This window comes from Hylaeus volcanicus, chromosome 5, assembly GCF_026283585.1.
Source record: "Hylaeus volcanicus isolate JK05 chromosome 5, UHH_iyHylVolc1.0_haploid, whole genome shotgun sequence".
NCBI classification, from domain to species: Eukaryota; Metazoa; Arthropoda; class Insecta; order Hymenoptera; family Colletidae; genus Hylaeus; species Hylaeus volcanicus.
Genome location: NC_071980.1, coordinates 20,773,320 through 20,790,984, shown reverse-complemented (window position 1 = coordinate 20,790,984; position 17,665 = coordinate 20,773,320). Strand labels below are relative to the sequence as shown.

At 33.9% G+C, this 17,665-nt stretch overlaps 2 protein-coding genes across 2 annotated transcripts; one reads left to right on the top strand and one right to left on the bottom strand.

The window, feature by feature from the left end:
- The first annotated feature begins 398 nt into the window (after window positions 1-398).
- Window positions 399-13,696, top strand: LOC128877427 (DNA-dependent protein kinase catalytic subunit-like). Its single transcript, XM_054124729.1, has 9 exons — window positions 399-755; window positions 814-1,066; window positions 1,213-1,394; window positions 1,490-1,652; window positions 1,716-1,834; window positions 1,911-9,530; window positions 9,929-12,256; window positions 12,370-13,278; window positions 13,341-13,696. Exons 2-9 carry the CDS (start codon window positions 943-945, stop codon window positions 13,416-13,418), a joined length of 11,523 nt encoding a protein of 3,840 aa, XP_053980704.1. The 5' UTR covers window positions 399-755; window positions 814-942; the 3' UTR covers window positions 13,419-13,696.
- A 145-nt stretch (window positions 13,697-13,841) lies between these two features.
- Window positions 13,842-17,585, bottom strand: LOC128877428 (cell division cycle 5-like protein). The gene is made up of 11 exons (XM_054124730.1): window positions 17,273-17,585; window positions 16,928-17,193; window positions 16,406-16,536; window positions 15,834-16,336; window positions 15,584-15,758; window positions 15,073-15,507; window positions 14,880-14,998; window positions 14,652-14,816; window positions 14,473-14,580; window positions 14,230-14,403; window positions 13,842-14,142 (listed from the first exon to the last, which is right to left on the bottom strand). Exons 1-11 carry the CDS (start codon window positions 17,315-17,317, stop codon window positions 13,921-13,923), a joined length of 2,343 nt encoding a protein of 780 aa, XP_053980705.1. The 5' UTR covers window positions 17,318-17,585; the 3' UTR covers window positions 13,842-13,920.
- Window positions 17,586-17,665: the final 80 nt, after the last annotated feature.

Below are 17,665 nucleotides of genomic sequence, written 5' to 3'. Positions count from 1 at the left end.
TTAGCTCGTAGCCTTCGCTACCGCGGCCGCTCCAACGGTATACGCGCGCTCTGATTGGTCAGTGTTTTCCTTTAATATCTCCTCAACGAAGCCTCGGACAACATTTTCGCTAAGGAAAAAGTTGTTTCAAATCTACTGCGTCTGCTCCCGAACCACCTCTTCCAAGGTGTTACAACATTTTTGGGACACCCTGTATAGATCCATGTAATATTCTCTTTTACTACTCTGTACTACTGTCCGGACAATTGTCCGGTTATTTATCGGTAAAGTATTTGGTTAATTAATCGGTAAAATATATTTCTACAAGACGATTAACCAAATACTTTTGTTAACAGACAATAAACTGTTAAAATTATTTTGTTCAATTAAAATTAATTTTTAAACTAATTAATTTAAAAGTGTTGTATTACAAAATTCTCTGTAAAATGTAACCTCTGTTACAATTATAAATTCGGTAGTTCTTTATGGAATCGGTAAATAGTTTTAAAAACTCTTATGGTTAATTGTCCGGTAATTTACCAGCTGTGAGTAGGTAAAATAAGTAAAAAATATACTTTACCGGTAAAACCGAATCACTACTAACCATGAGATTAAAATTTAATTCGACCTATTCACTACAAGATGACTGCACTTTCCATTTTAAAAACGCACATTATTTTAGCTATGTTTGTTTGTAGTTACAATTGAACGGGATGGCAAGGATAACTCTAATAACTTTTATGACAGTACCATTCACTGCTAAATGACACACAACAGTTAGTCAACGAATTATCAAATAATTGTTATCTTTTATTTTAATCATTTTTATTGTAGGTGTCGGTCGATGTTCTCGAGTTAACCCATAGCTCTTGACTGGTTTTATACTATCAAATGAATAAGTAAAAGTTAAGATTTAACCAAACGTATACAGGTGTTTGTATCTAATTTTATTGTCGGCGAAACATGGATTCGTTTGAAACGTTTATGGATATTTTCGAACGGACTATAAAAGAAAGAAACAGCAGTTATCTTACAGAAACTTTAAAAAATAGAACGTATTTTCAACATATATCGAAAACCGATAGCGGTACGTGTTGATGGGCAAATAAATATTATTTTCTATTTTGCGATATTATGTTACGATATTGTGTCTATTATATTACATTTTCGATTAAATTTATAAAGAAAATACATTTTGTCATTTATATTTAATGTTTGGTGCTTTTTCATTAGAATTGGTGTTATCTATATTGTTCAATAAAGAGAAAGGTTTATTATGTTTTATTAATAATGAACTGGGAAGATCTATACCTCAAAAAGGTTTTGATAGAGCAATTAAAGAGGCATTCGATCTTCTTGAATTCATCATGTGTCAATTTTCTGATATATTTGAGCCCTATATTATTGATGCCAAGGTATTGGTTTATAATTTACACAAACACTACTTAATACATTTTAAGTAATGCAATTAATAAAAACAGTAATTAATTATAACTTTATTTGATTATAGAACACATGTCAGCAGGCACTTGTAACACGATGCACATCATTTATTCAAAAAGCTGCATGTAGCGCCTTCAGTAAATTGATAGAATTATTTAAAGAATATGAAACTGAATTAGATGAAACCATAACAAAATTTGTGTCTTTGTTTCATTTAATGGATATTAAAGGTATTATAACTTACACTTGTTTTATGTATAACTTAATATGAAGGCTTTCTTAACTAATTGTAGAGAGAAGTTTGTTATTATCTATACTTGGAAAAATCGCACAGCACAACCCAGATATTCCAGAAATACAGGAATATTCTAATATGATTTTTCAACAACTACACAATGACTTTAAAAAGCAGGTACAGTACTTAATTAATATTTGTAATGTACAAATTTTGAATTTTGAATTTTGAATTTTGAATTTTGAATTTGCAGTACAATTCATCTCAATCAAATGACATATTTCAAATATATTTTGATACTTATTCAAATATATTGGATGTACTCTCAAGCGAAGAGAAAGAAAAGTACCATGAAGAATTATATAAATGGATCAAAGATCTAAGTCGTCCTGAGAAGTATAACATTAAGAAGGTTACATTGAGATCAGCAGTTTATTTATTATCTCATCATATTGTTCTGTTTCGTGATTTTGTTTATCGCGATCATGAGTACTGGTATGAACTATTAACAAAACTTGTTAAAGAAAAAAATGTAGACTGTAGCAAATGTGGACAGCATGCTTTGATGAGCTTTTATCAATTAATTGGAAAAACTTTAACTGATAAAACTTCAGAGGATGATAGAGCAGTATTTTTGTATTTCAAAAATATTTTTGACAAGCAACTAAATAATAATGAACAAACAAATTCGGAAATGTTACGTTTGATTGTGTATGGCTTTAGTCAAATGGCTGCACCATGTAAACGGTATCTCACTAATAAAGATGTGACAGATATGTTCACTCTGATTACTCATTGTGCAATGCCACTTTGTTTTAGAGATGACTTACAACAATCACACTTGGAAAGTATTTGTAATTATCAAGAAGCTCTGTCTGAAATAATATTGCACACATCAGACCTATCAATCAACCAACTTAATGTGATCTTAAAGCTTAGCATTCTTTTGGTTAAAAGGTTTCCTGACCTTCCTATAATTGGTCGAAATCCTGCAATTACATCGTTAATAAATACCATTATTAATGTCGGGATAGTCAGTAGAAACCTTCTACAAGAATTTCTTTATAATTTAATTCAGGAAGGCATAATATGGTCTTGTTCGCATACTTTACTCGTTGATGCGGAATTACAACGAGGACTAAATAATCTTGAAGATCTCCCGACGTGTTATAAAAATTATCTACCTTTATGGACACAACTTCTGAAACCAAACATGTATAAAGAACACAGAGAAGTTGCACAAGAAGTAGTTGATGCAACGATGCACGTATGCATCATATTAATTAGTAAATTAAATTTGAATACAAAAACGAAAGAAGATAATGTATACTCGGATGCAGCCTTTTCTCAAATTGCTGATAATGAAGAAGATTTTAGAATCTTCGTTAACATCGTAGATTTATACGTCGATATAATCAATAAATTAGAGTCTTCAATGTTAACAAACGTTATACACAAATTCTTGTTAAAAATAATCAGTATGTCTTACAAACATCCTTTAATATCAGGATTTAATAAGTTAGTACATGCTACTTTTAAACATATTTCCACCTTTACAAAAGATGAAATCGAAACAGATATAGTCGAACTATTATATAAGTACTTAATCAATGTGTTGAATTTAGTTTCCTCATTTTCTAATGAATTATTAACTACGTGTTTGTTGTTAATTTTGGATACACCAAAAATGTATATAGAGTACATATTGGACAGTACAATTCCAGTATTTAGAATTGCTTTCATTGTTGGTTTGAGCGACTTTGAAGTAGCTTGTACTGCTTTGAATGCTTTAAAATCATGGACGAGCCATTTGGACAATCAACGTACAAATAAATTTCTAAGAGAAGTTGTACCATTCCTAGTACCATACTTGCACAGTGAAGAAAGCTCTGTAGAATTCTTACAAGACATTATAAAAACAAAACCAAAAGTTATTAAACACATATTGCAAAGAGATGATGAGAATACATTAGAAACATTTCAGAGGAAAGTTTTGTTATTCATTGCCTCTCTTGATACCGATATAATACAGAATTTTGTATACAAAAGATCTATGGACATAGGAGCAACTTGGGATAAGAAAGATTTACTTAAATACACTTTGCCAAACATGGAAGTAAATATTTATTTTGATAAAATTCTATCACGATTGATTTTACTAGCTCAACATTCTGGGGACAGAAGAACGAAAATAATTGCCTGTGAAGCACTTCATTCGGTAACAGCGTTTCTTCTAGGCAAAATGTCGCAACATTTCTCATCTGATCCTGATAAATTTGTTCCCATATGTATGACATTATGTCCAGCTCTATTTAGCTTAGGCTGTGATCACGATGAAGCAGCGAGAAAAATTTTTCAACCTTTAGTGCTGCAATTAACCCATTGGCTTAGTTCAGAATTTATGATTAAATCTTTGGCAACTACAAACTTTTTAGATTCGCTTTTCGAAAGTTTGTGCGATGATTCCAATTCATCAGTTAGAGAATTTTCTGGGATGTGCTTGGCTGAATTTACCAAGTGGTCCATAAAGCAGACTAATACCAATGCGAAAATACAGCAAAACATTAGCGACGTCATATATAAAATGATAAATTTAGCGCTTCACCCATCTACGTCTAAACGAGTAGCAGCTGCAACAGCTTTCAATCACCTTTACACTATCTTACGTGAAAATGAAGAAATCGTGTCCATACATTGGTTGGAAATTTTATATTCCTTTGTCAAAAGTTTGGATGGTTGCAACAATCTTTCGATTATCACTGCTCTCGATCATGTTGAGCGAGTTTTAATAGCAAAACGCAATTTATTGAATTTAAAGTACCACGTTCGTAAGAAGCCACCCGAATTTGAGGGTTCAACTTTAACGCATGCAATACATTGGTTGCTCATTCAGTGTGGCTGCATAGATCAATGTTGTAGAGCAAAATGTATGGAATTGGTTCTTAAACTTTCTGAACATATAACAAACTGTGACTCAGCAGAAACAATGATAAATAATTATATCGACATCTATGGAATCGAACATTTCAACCGTATACTATTGAAGGATTTAAATATAAAGCTGGAAAGCCTCTCTTATAATAACATTTTACCCCTTCTAAGAAGTCTTGATTGTTACATTTGGTTAATACGGAATAATCTTATAAATGTACAATTGTTATTCGCAAGTTCAAATTCGGAAAGAGAAGTAATTTTCAATTGTACAAGGAATTTTATTCATCTTATGAATAAGATTAAAATAGAAACAAAAAAAGATGATTTTATTATGTTATCAAAAGAGCTTGAAGATTTACAAACGTTACGTTGTAAATTAATAATAACTATGTTTGATTGCTTACAAATCCTTTTGAATTTTGATGATAATTTGATACCAGCTTTTCTTTTTACCCAAGATCTGTTTCAATTAATTTCAAAATGCATAATGTGTCCACAAGTTATAGGCTTTGATATGAAAAATCTTGAAATCACAGAAGCACTTCCATTAGTCATGGGAAATTTGTTGCAAGCAATAATGAAGAAACCAGATGACTCGTTATTGTGTCGTGTTAAACAAGAACTATCTGCACATGTGGAGAAACATATAAACAGTTTCATTGATTTAGACAAAATTTTGTTTGATACAGATACCTGTAGTAAACTGAAACAATATATTCGGGGTTTAAACTTTCTAGAACAACATAACATTCTTCATCAGCTACCCAACGCAACGCAATTGATTGAACAACCGGAGGATAAAGTTACACGTATTTTCAAAGCCTTGGCAAAAGAACAAATAGGAGAACTTGTTTGTGTAAATATTAAACCATTAGTGAAAGATTACCTACAGATCTTCATGGAACTGTTACTTATGCATTATAAGCCATCAATGACAAAAACACTAATTGAATTAATTGAAACTAATACAATGCTTGAACAAGGCTTCACAAAAGTCGAGCACGGAATCTACTTTTTAAATATATTTGCAAATGAAATATTTCAATATATGTTAAAAGACACGGAAAAGACTATGCAAGTATTCGATCACGTGTTGCGAAAAAATCCGACCCTTTTGTTAACAATAACAGAGCAATTGTTCCTGTTTGTAAAACAACGTAAAAAAGAATTGCATAACTATACAGAGATTTTAGTAGACGCCGCCATCAAAAGATTTACCATGTTTGAAAGAGCTGTGAATAATCTGGAACCTAGGAAACAAAAATTGATAAGTATTTATGGAATTGCTGTTCATTTAAAGGAGAAACCAACGGAAGCGGTGTCTCTGAACAATGATTTCTATACATGGATTCTCAGTCAACTGACGACAAATTCCGATCTAGAATACAAAATTCAGATCCTCCAAAATTTTCTCATTTGCTTGACTGGCATGACGTCTAATACGGAATTGTTTGTTATTTTAAGCACTCTACAAAGCGGTAAATCAGCGGTGTGCCCAAACGATTTCTTACAGAAAAACGTGAAAGCTTTAAAAATAATTAATTGTTTCCAAACTTTATTAACGTTGTTGCCAGTGACCAAATCAATGGCAGTATTCAAGTCTGTAATCCTATTCGCGGCTGGAATTGCCGAACATTTGTGCAATGAAACCACGAACGAGTATCTGCAAAAGTATTGTATTTCGATTACTACCGAATACGCTTTGGAATCTATAGAAGCAGCGTACAAATTATTTATGAACTTGAATGCAGAACTCAACGAGAGATTCGATATATTACGCACATTTCTTTTACCGTTATTTGAATTTTGCAGAATCACTGAAATACGTCGATTCTTCGAGAAAAATATTAGAGAAATATATACCACTATTGACCAAGGACTTATTGGGAACAATTCGGATATGAAACAACTTATAGTATCAAAAATAGGGTGTTACGAACTGATTGCGAAATTATTTGCAAAGATACCTATGAATGAAATAAATGATACTGAGAGTGTTATTGTACGGAATGCTATCGACGATGTAAAAACTGGAAAAGAATTCGTACAGAGTTTATACAGCAGCGTACTCAACGTGCGAATGTTGAAAACCTCTGAAGCAGAACATAAGGAAATAATGAGATTGCTGCACTGCTCTGCGTATAACTGTTCCATAGCGATTGTAGCTTTAAAAGAAGATGAAATATCTTATGTAAGCGTGACTTTTGAGAACAAGAATAAGGGACAACTTATTTGGGAAAATATCGTGGATTGTCAGAAGAAATACAACCTTCAGCAGACGTTCAAGGAATATCCGAAGCATCGTAAGAAGCTGATTAATATAAGAAAAAGCATGAAGCAGAAACAGAATCCTGGACGATACTCGTACATTTATAGTTACGACCTGTCAACTTGTACTTTAAATGAAGATATAAACGCTTACGATTTTAACGAAATGGTTGTACATAGTACGCCTAACTACACCAACAAAGAAGAAAGCATGAGTCTATTATTTGAAATTGACGAGTTAAATAATCACGAATGTATGGAATCCATTTGCGGAGTTTTAAGTCATATGATATCGGAAGATATATCTACACCGCCTACTGATGATGATATCGTAATACCTTTATGGTTAAAATATTTTTGCAATTCTATGATGTCGACAAATTATGACAATGTCCGTTTATTCATGCTGAAAATTGTCTTGAACATGCAAACTGTATTCAAGCCTTACAAAAAAATATTCCTTCAACCGATAATACACGCTACGTATTCGTATTTAAAAATGAATCAGTTAAATTATGTTATTACTGATGTTATAGAGATGCTGATAGAATGGCAAGTTGTAAATTTTTCCGATGAAACTAATGGCAAAGCTATGATACAAAAGTTATGGGAAATGATCATTGGTAAAACTATCCCGAAGGCCAATGAGATTTCCAAAACTGTTTATAAATATAACATGACCTTGATAAAAACGATGCTTGAAATGTGGCAGACTTGTTTGAAACTGCCTATCAATTTGAATGATAGAATGAGGACTGCGCCCGAAGGCGCAGTATATTTAATATTAATTTGTATTGTTAATGGAATGATAAAAGACATTGTTCAAAGGAATGATATTATAGGCTTTTTGGAGAAGTCTTTAGAACGATGGCAGGATAACGAGGAAACAGTTTTGCAGTGTTGTGAATGTTTCAGTTTCATCATGAAGTTCATGGATGATGAAAATGACCAAACAAGTAGAAGGAGCGGCATAATAGAAAAAATTCAAAGTATATTAAGGCAAATGCAAACGACATTTAAAAACAGGCTGATTAAGTGTATTCTTGCACTTTGCAAAAGTTACCCGAATGCCGGTATTATTTATTTTGATTTTATTACTGCAAATATATTCAGAGTGGATTCATTGGGAAAATTAGATTGTCTAGAAATATTCCTGCTGTGTATACCTAAACTCAATGCAGATAAAATATTACAAGAATTGGATTATATAAAATTTCCTGATCTACTAAAAAATAAAATTTTGTCTTGCGAAAAAATTGCATTACAGATAATCGATTCTTTAGTTCTTATTCTTCCTCCATCAAATCTCTCACCTCTGGCAAATTTAGCCATTCCTTATGCGAAACACGAATCTTCTGAGTATAGAGAATGCACTTACAATATATTCATGAATATTTATAAGAAATATGCAGTTGATACATCCGAAGATAAAGATATAAGAGAGCTGATGCACAGCAGCAAAAAAATATTGCTTAATGGTGTACTGGATCTTGCTGATCAATTGACAGAGAAGGTAGTGACTTTCTGGACCCAGGATGCACAATTAACGCGTGCTTGTACAGAAAGATTACTAGAAACTCTAAATATGTACACACCTGATGCTGGCAATACCTTTTTACCATTTGTGCTTTTAATGATCTTTGACCTTACCAAAAAGTCAAAAAGGTATACACACAAGATGTTTGAACCTTTACACAATTGCAATTATAGAGATTATAACATATCTCTCTCATGGAGAACCAAAAATTTGGGATCAAAGGCTCCACTTTTTGCTCCATCTTTAGCTAGTCAAATGAATCAAACATTGACTCAAGCGAGTGTTACATTACCAAGTACATCCTTTAATTATATGAACATGCGACAGTCTTTTAATTCTACTGCTGAATTCCAGCTTCGAGCGACACAAGATCTCGAATTCGAAGCAACTTACATTAATCAAGAGCCTCTATTAACGTTAAATGATTTAGAACATGACGATACTTTTAAAATACCAAAGGTGCCTCAACCTGCTTACAATAAAAAGTCGAAACGATTGCTGAGCAGTTCAACTGAAATATCTGCAGCTATACGACAAAAGGAAATAAAAAAGAAGATACAACGGAATGAAATGATAAAGGAAGAAGTAGCTCGTCAAAGAAGTAGTGTAAAACTGTACAGAAAATATAGAGTAGGAGATTTTCCAGATATTGAAATCTCCCATTCTATGTTAATTGAACCACTGCAGCAATTAGCAAAGAAAGATCAACTGATTTGTAAAGATTTAATAGTTTCCATTGTTTGTTCATTACTCGAAGAGTACGACCAGCATGATTTTGTAAAGAAAGTTACAGATAGTTTGAAACACATTATAGAGAATCAACATGGAAATAATTCTGCTATGGGTGCAATTTTAGAAATATTATTGACCACTCGTATAACAGATTGTCCACCAGAAGTTATTTCAAAGGTTTCAAGATTGAATAATTTGAACTTCCTTGGATCATTTGTTGTAGAAGAAAATTTAATTCATGGCACAAATGATACTGAACCGCCTAGAAAGAAAGCACGAAACGAGAATATTTCTGACTCGCGCAATGAGTGGTTACAGTTAACGAATCTTTATAAGTCCATGAATGACGTCGATGTAGTCCTCAGCATTTTCAGAAATCATATCGAAGACGAAGATATACGGGTATGTATTTATCTATATAAATTTTAGTAGAGTCGGTGAGTTTTATGTATAAGGGTGCAAAGTCGTACAATCTATTTAATTCGTGCTTTGCACTACTTTGCATTTGCTTATATACCTCTGTTCATAATTCTCTGTTGTCTGTTGGTGCCTACTGGTTCCCCTATTATAGCTCAGGTACCTCGGGATTGCTAAACCCGTACTGTAACTACAATCAAACGTAGCTACAGCCCCTGAGGGCTACATTTTAGTAGATGTAATGCTCTTGTCCAATTCATTGTACACCCATAATAAGTTTATTATTTGTATTCTACTAAATATAAATGTAATTGTAGAGAATTGTAGAACATTAACTTGAATCATAGAAATTTGAAATGATACTAGAAATTTCTCAATTTCAGGAGGCATCACTAGCACAAGCAGATAATAATTGGGTTAAAGCAAAAGCAGCATACGAGAAGGCATATGAAACCGATGTGGAACTGGTCAAAGAACATTGTCTTCAAGGTTTATTCGAAAGTTTGAGCAACTTATGTTACTGGAACGAAGTTGACGAGCATATACAGAAGAAACTAAATAGGAACTTAAACAACATTTGGGAGGATCCATGGAAAGACTGGATGTTCTCATGGTTGTTTGAAGCACATGTGCGCAGATTTTTAAATGGAGACTTCAACGATGCGTTTCAAGACAATGTAAAGGTCTTCGAGACTTGGTTGAACGATGAAGTAAAAGTGAAGTACATCAAACGATTCTTTGGAGAAGAATTATCTATATTTTTCCTACCCGATAAACTGGAAGCTGCTCGTGATTTTTTGGTAAACACGTTGGACCAAATGAGAGAACAATGGATTAGAATTCATCCTCTTTCCACTCAGTTAAGGACACATGGTCTGCAAAAGTTACGAATAATCAACGAGATATATAAGTTTATAGAGATTTTAAAAACAGCGGAAAACCCGTCCGACTTGAAAGAAGTATTAAAGTTTTGGAATAATAATGTACCCTCGGTGCAAGACTCTATTCTCATATGGGATAAATTAACATCTTACAGAATACACTTTATCGATTATCCGCTGAATAATAAATTAGAACAATGGAATTTGAATGAAACGCAAAACGAATCAGAAAGCTTAACCGCAGGTAATGGGACTGAAATCATTCATCAAATGCGCATGGCCACCTTTAACATGCGATTAAAAATAATCGAGGCAGCATTGAATCAGAAAAATAAACATATAGCGCAGAAGTACGTTTGCCAAATGGAGCAAAATTTAGGGAGTTATTCGGTGCATATGAAACATCAGTTTCTTTTAACTGTTGCAAAGTTGAAGTATTTGAATGGGGAGACTGCGTCGAACGTGAAGAAGAAGATGTCGAATTATACCTTCTCTTGGAAGCAATGTCATGATCTTCTAGAGCAGACTGGTCTTGATCCCACAACGAACGTCGACGTTCGATGGAAAATCAGTAAAGTAGCTTCAAAAATTGCGGATTTGAGCGAAGAAAACGAGACATTTTCTGAATTATTAACAAGGAATGCTACGATTTTGAGCGCAATAAACGCAGAGAATAATGATTTAACTGCCATCAGAGATACGTTGAAAAATTACGGTTTCAATCACTTGAAAAAATGTTGCGAAACAACGACCACGAACATCAAAAAGTGCTACTTTATGCTCTCAAAGTACTGTTATGACAGATTATCGCGTGGAAATGGTAATACTCAATTAAGCAAGGAGTTTGTGAAGTCTACGTTAAAGGCAATGATCTATGGATCTCTCGAAGCAGTACACTATTTTCCTTGCTTACTAAAACCGGAATATTTTGAGGATGAAGAGACGAGAAACATTTTCCTAAATGAGAGCGTAGGGGTTCAAACTTGGCTGTTTTTATCATGGCAGGCGCAACTGTTCTCGCATCTAGGGACGTCTATCGCCCCGTTAATCATACCCATCCTCAAACGAATCGTTGAAACTTATCCAAACGCGGTCATTTACACGTTACGCTTGACGGTGGAAACGAACCCAACACTTCTTAACGACGCTAGAACCTATGAAATTCGACAAATTCTCTACAACAGACCCGAAATAGAGCGATTTTTAATGGCGATGGAATACGTAGTTAAACCAGAATTGTACTTACGATATTACCTGCTCGAATTCTTAAAGAACTTGTCGCAAGGAACGTGCACGGCTGTGGATATGCTTCTAAAGAAGGTATATCCAAGTTCACGGGAGAACAAGAATAATCCACTACCAGGATCAATCTTCAGTAAGATTGCAATTTATAAAAGTAAAATAAAAGAATTGGAGAACAGAACGCCTTCTAACATTAAGCAAATAGTAAAGCAAATGATTGAGACAATTAAGGATGCAGATACGTCTAAAGGCAAAGTGACGTTACAGAACTATAGCCCATGGTTACAGCAATTTTGTGAAAGAGACATAGAAATACCTGGACAGTATGTTGGCGACAGGAAACCTATGCCGCAGTACCATACAAAAATTATCAAGTTTGAGCCTAACATAAAAGTAATGCCATCATTGCGCAAACCTATTCGAATTACCATGGTGGGTAACGATGCAAAGGAATATCACTTCCTGGTTAAATTTGGAGAGGATTTAAGGCAAGATCAAAGATTGCAACAGTTGTTCACAATTATGAACAAAACATTGCACATCGATACTGCTTGCAAACAAAGACAGTTATTTATTGATACTTACCAGGTAAGTATTTAAATATACCAGATAAGGGGATTATATTTCAGGGGTGCAAAATGTGTTGTCTATTTAATATAGTTTTAATGTACTTTTATATAAATTAATAATGTATTATGCAGGTAATTCCATTGTCTAAAACAGTGGGTCTTATACAGTGGATAGAGAACACAAGATCTTTGGAGGAATTAATACATTTCACATTATCCAAAGAAGAGAGAGCTCAATATAATTCCATATATAGTCAATTTAAAGAGTGGATACGAGTGGCTGCACCATTCAAAAATGAACACGAGAGGTATAAAATGGCTACAATCAAGTATAGCGCCTCAAAAGTGATTGCTAAGATGACCGAGTTTATCAGTAAAACTCAATGGGACGGTTTACGTAGAACGCTCATGGTGCTGTGCCCATCCATAGAAAGCTTCGTTACAATGAGACGAAATTTTATTACTAGCTATTCCACTATGTGTATCGCGCATTGGATTTTGGGTATCGGTGATCGACATCTTGGGAACACTGTTATCATTATCGATTCAGGACGTTGTTTGGGTATTGATTTTGGACTAGCCTTTGGAGCTGGTATCGATCAAAAGATTCCCGAGTTAATACCGTTTCGTCTAACGTCACAAATTCTTGGTTTACTGAAGCCCTTTAATGAAAAGGATCTTTTGGGAGCAGTAATGACTCACACGCTACGAGCATTAAGGAACGAACCGGGTCCTATTCTGTCTTGCATGGACGTTTTTGTTCATGAACCGTTAAACTGGACGGAACACGTTAACAAGGAGTTAAAAGACAAAGATATCGATATCGATATCGAAGATGTAAAATGGGTACCCAGACAAAAGATCAAAGTGGTTATGAAAAAATTTGACGGAGTCAAACCATCTTTAATCACTTTGGAACAATTAAAAGAGCAACACAACGATGAATATTTCGATAGGTATTATTCTATAGTTACCGGGGATGACGACATTAAACGAACTCGAACAAGAATAGGAAATAGCAATTTAATTCCCGAGCAACAGGTAACGTGTTACGATGTGTTATTTCTGCGATTACTTACAAAATAATTAATTGAATTTTTCAGGTTGAATGCTTACTGGACGAAGCAACCGACTTAAACATTATAGGTCGGTCATACGAAGGATGGAAACCATGGCTTTAAAATTTTTATTAATAGTTGCCTTCAAATTTATGAAGAGAACAGTAATATATTTTGTATATAAATCTATTTTTTATATTTTTTTTTAAATAAACGTTTCCATACGAATATGTACATACTGCTTGTATTGCATTAATATATCTGTCACTGTGAATGTCACTCCGATAACGCGTTCCGTCGTTTAATAAAAGCAAACTATGAAACGTGAATTTGCTTTACCACGTTATTAAAACAAGTGATAAAATAAGAATACTTCTTTTACTTAATAACTGTACTATCATACTAATCGTTTGCATACAATAAATTACATTCACGTTAAATTCCTTCAGTCCAAAGGGTCTGAATCGTCATCAGTTATGCAGAATGTGAAATAAATTGTCTTTAATTATATAATATTAAAATCCGCGAGAATATTTTTCTCATGTATACAAAGTAAGTCTTTTATATTTCACAAAACGTTTACAATATTTGAGACGTATATTACAATGAATTGTCCGGGTAATATTTAACATTGCTGCAATTGATCTTGCAATTGCGCGAATCGTGTTTGTAATACGCGTTCACGTTCTGTTTGTCTATTAACGTCTTCCATAAGCGCGTTTACTCGCCTTGGCACCGCTGCCTCTTCTTGTGTTTCCAAAAATTTGAACGTTGATAGCTCTAAATGAGCTTGTTCTATTTGTTCCCATAAATCGTGTAGCTGTTTTGTTAATACCTGTGCTCTAGTCTATTATAAAAAAGATTTATATATACCAATCATGATTGTATGTATCGCAATATAATCCTTTTATATAGTAAAAATAAACACGAGTACCTGATAACCGCCAGTAAGAACTTTCAATTTTTTTTCCATTCTAGCCGCTCGTTTAGCTTCCCCAGTCATATGCATGCGATTTTCTTCTAATTTTCTTTCGCATGCTTCTACTCTATCCTTTTTTGAAGCTAATGTAGCTCTTGTATATCGTTTTTGCGTTTCCAGATACAAAATCTGGTGAAAAATATTTGACAATAGATTAAACTCGAAATTTTATTTCGAATATGAAATATGTTACTGTACCTGTGATAAGCATTCTTCCCATACAGTTGTGTAAGAATCTAAACTAAGTTCTCCATGCGCCATACCTTCTTTAACAACTGCCATTTCATCGGTCAAGAGCTGTTTAGCCTAAATTAAATGTAAATATAATGTTGATTACATATGTTGAAGTAAGATATCGTATAATACAATTAACTTACAGCACTAAGTTCATCTTCTTCGAAATTAACATACGGATGCTGTTCTAAATATGTCTGCGCTTGGGCTAACGAACTTGAGGAACCCTTACGATTCTGTTGTACCGGATTCTGTAGTGAATCATATTGCAACATCGTAATCATTTCCCTTTTAATCAATTCCTCTGCCTAAAATTAAGCATTTGTTAAAAAATAAATAATTACCAGATAAATAAAAGCACGTGGTCATACCCTCTGTAAATCCGTTAATGGAGTATCCATGAATGGTCTTAAAATATTCATATTTACATCAACCGGTCGTGGTAAATCTCGTTGTATAACTTGTGATCGACGAGATAATTCTCTTTTTCCTATTAAATGTAATATATTACTACACAAATAATTCTTGTAGAATACGTAAGTTGATATTTAAGCAGTTACACACTTTGTTCTATTAATTCTTGTTGTTGCCTAGCATCTATATCAGCCTGATCTTCAATAATCTCCGTCGTAGGTGCAATAGTACTTTCATCTTTCGTTTCCCCTTCGGGAACTACTATCTCGTAGTCGTTACGCGGTGTTGGAAGAGCACTCAGGCCAGCACGTAATTGTTCTTTTACTTGTTTCTGAATTAACGGAGTCTCTGATCCCTCCAAACCTTCATCTGGATTAATGCTGAGCTTATCACGAACTGGCGTAGCTGCGAGAACTCCGTTTTGCGTTCGCGTAGACGCTGGCGTGTTAAACGAATTAGCGGGAGTACCATCGCTACGTTGCGAACGGAAAGGTGTAGCCAAAATTGTATTTGGTGTTGCTACAGCATTTGCGGAAGGCACAACACTGGTAAAATCTGAATTATTCAGGGGTGTATTTAAACCACCTGTAAGAAACAAAGACATTAATGCATATACGATCAAATTTCTGCGTCCTTTTATCCTTTAGTTAAATTATATAACCTTTCAATGGAGTATCAACATGAGTAAGAGCCATAACATTTTGAGCTTCTTGAAGAATCCTATCTGCAGCAGCAGGAGTACGAGGAGTGGCAGCTGCATTTGTTGGTAAAGAATAATCAGCTAATAAACTATCAGATAATGTAATACCACTTTCAGTTGCAACTTCACGAGCAACCTATGTCAAACACCATAAATTGTATGTAAGCATATGATTAATATATTTAATTAATATACAGATAAAAGGATGTACCTCTGATGCTCTGCCAAGCTTAACAACTTGCTGCAATTCTTGATCAGATATTTGTGGTTCTGGTAAAACTAGTTTACTCCTTTTCTTAATAGGTTCTTCATTATTAAGCATTCCCATTGGAATATCGTTTTCTTTGCGTTGTTTTAACTTTTGTTTATCTTTTCTACGTTCCATTTCTTCTTTCTCTTGCCTCAATTCTCCATCTAAATGTTGCTGCCTCATTCTTGAGAAATCAATAGCAAGAGGATCAACATGCTCGTTAGATGTATCATAAAATCCAGCTGCTGGTCGTTTTTCAAATGGAACCTCAGAATTGTAATTAACTCCACGTTTACGTTTGTTCTTTTGTGATACAGTAATACCAGCAGCTCTTAATTCTCTACGTTTTTGTAAAGCAGCAAGCCTGCGAGCTTCTTCTAACTGTTTTTCTCTAGCTTTACGTTTTGCCTTTTTTCCTTGAGTATTTGCAAGTCTAGCACGTGCCTCGGATAACATCTCCAATTCTGAAAATTGCTACTCTTATTTTTGTTACGCATAACAAGAAATAACAGTTTCTAAAGTAAAGTATCTACCATCTTCGTCCATATCCTTAGGATCAGGTCTAGCAGGTTTTGTTTCTGGATTTGGATCAATTTCTCCTGGTTTTAGTTTACGAGGGTCATCTGCAGCATCGTCTCCTTCTTCTTTTTTCTGAGCTTGATCGCTAACATAAAGTGCAGTGAAAACTATGTGAAACTTAATCATATAAATATGTATAATTGCATTAATCTTAGGAAAATTGAGGACGAGCTAAGGGGCTTATTCAATTTCCTAGTCATGTAATTTTTAAAATATGTCATTTCTCTTAAATAAAATACATCCAAAATATTATGTATTGCTTCATTGAAAATCTAATCTCATGTTAATATTTTTTTTATATAGTACATATTTGTTAATGTATAAAATTAGCATTAGGCATAAAATATTAGCTTTAAGAATAGATTTTTATTCAAAAATATGGAAAATGTAGATCAGGATAAGCCTCCTCTTAGTCTTTAACATTACTTATGGCTCAGTCTTTCTAGAGTTAAGATTGTAAAACTTATCTAACTTACAGCAAATATTCGTAACGTTCTAAACATTGTGCAGCAGTACGCCCAATAATTGGAGCAATTGTTCTCCACTGTGTAGGCATCAATTTTGCAAGATGAAGAAGTTTTTCGTCTTCTTCTCTGCTCCATTCTGTTTTTTTGATACTCGGATCCAACCACTCAAACCAACGTGCTTTACACTGTTTGGCAGATTTTCTATGTAAGAGAGATGCTATTCGACTCCACTGATTTTTGCCATATTTCATAACAGCGGCTTTCAAAATTTCATCCTGTAAAAACAAAAGACAAGTTTCAGAAGAGGAATTTTGTAATCAAAACGTAGATTTTAGGTTAAGAATTAAAACTTACCTCGGTGTTCCGCCAAACACCACCTTTTATCATAATACGCGGCATTTTTTATGTATTTTGTCTTGTCTGTAATGAATAGAAATCGAAGCCGCGAGTTCCTCAAACACACGTGCTCCGTATCCCCAGGAGGTATTCCCAAGCGTTGATGTTGATGGATATTTCGCACCGCAAGATACCTGAAGCCACCATTGAGCGGGATTGAGCGTTGCTATCGTTAGTAATTGGTGTCACAAATTGGTGTTTGGTGGTTTGACGCTCAACTGTGCTCAGCTGGAGCAGTCGATACTGCAGCAGAGACATCAGTATAGAAGAGAACGAGGAATACCGATATTGTACGCGGTCTAAATTACTTTAATTTGTCTTCATCATAAAAGTCTAAACTGATAAATTGAT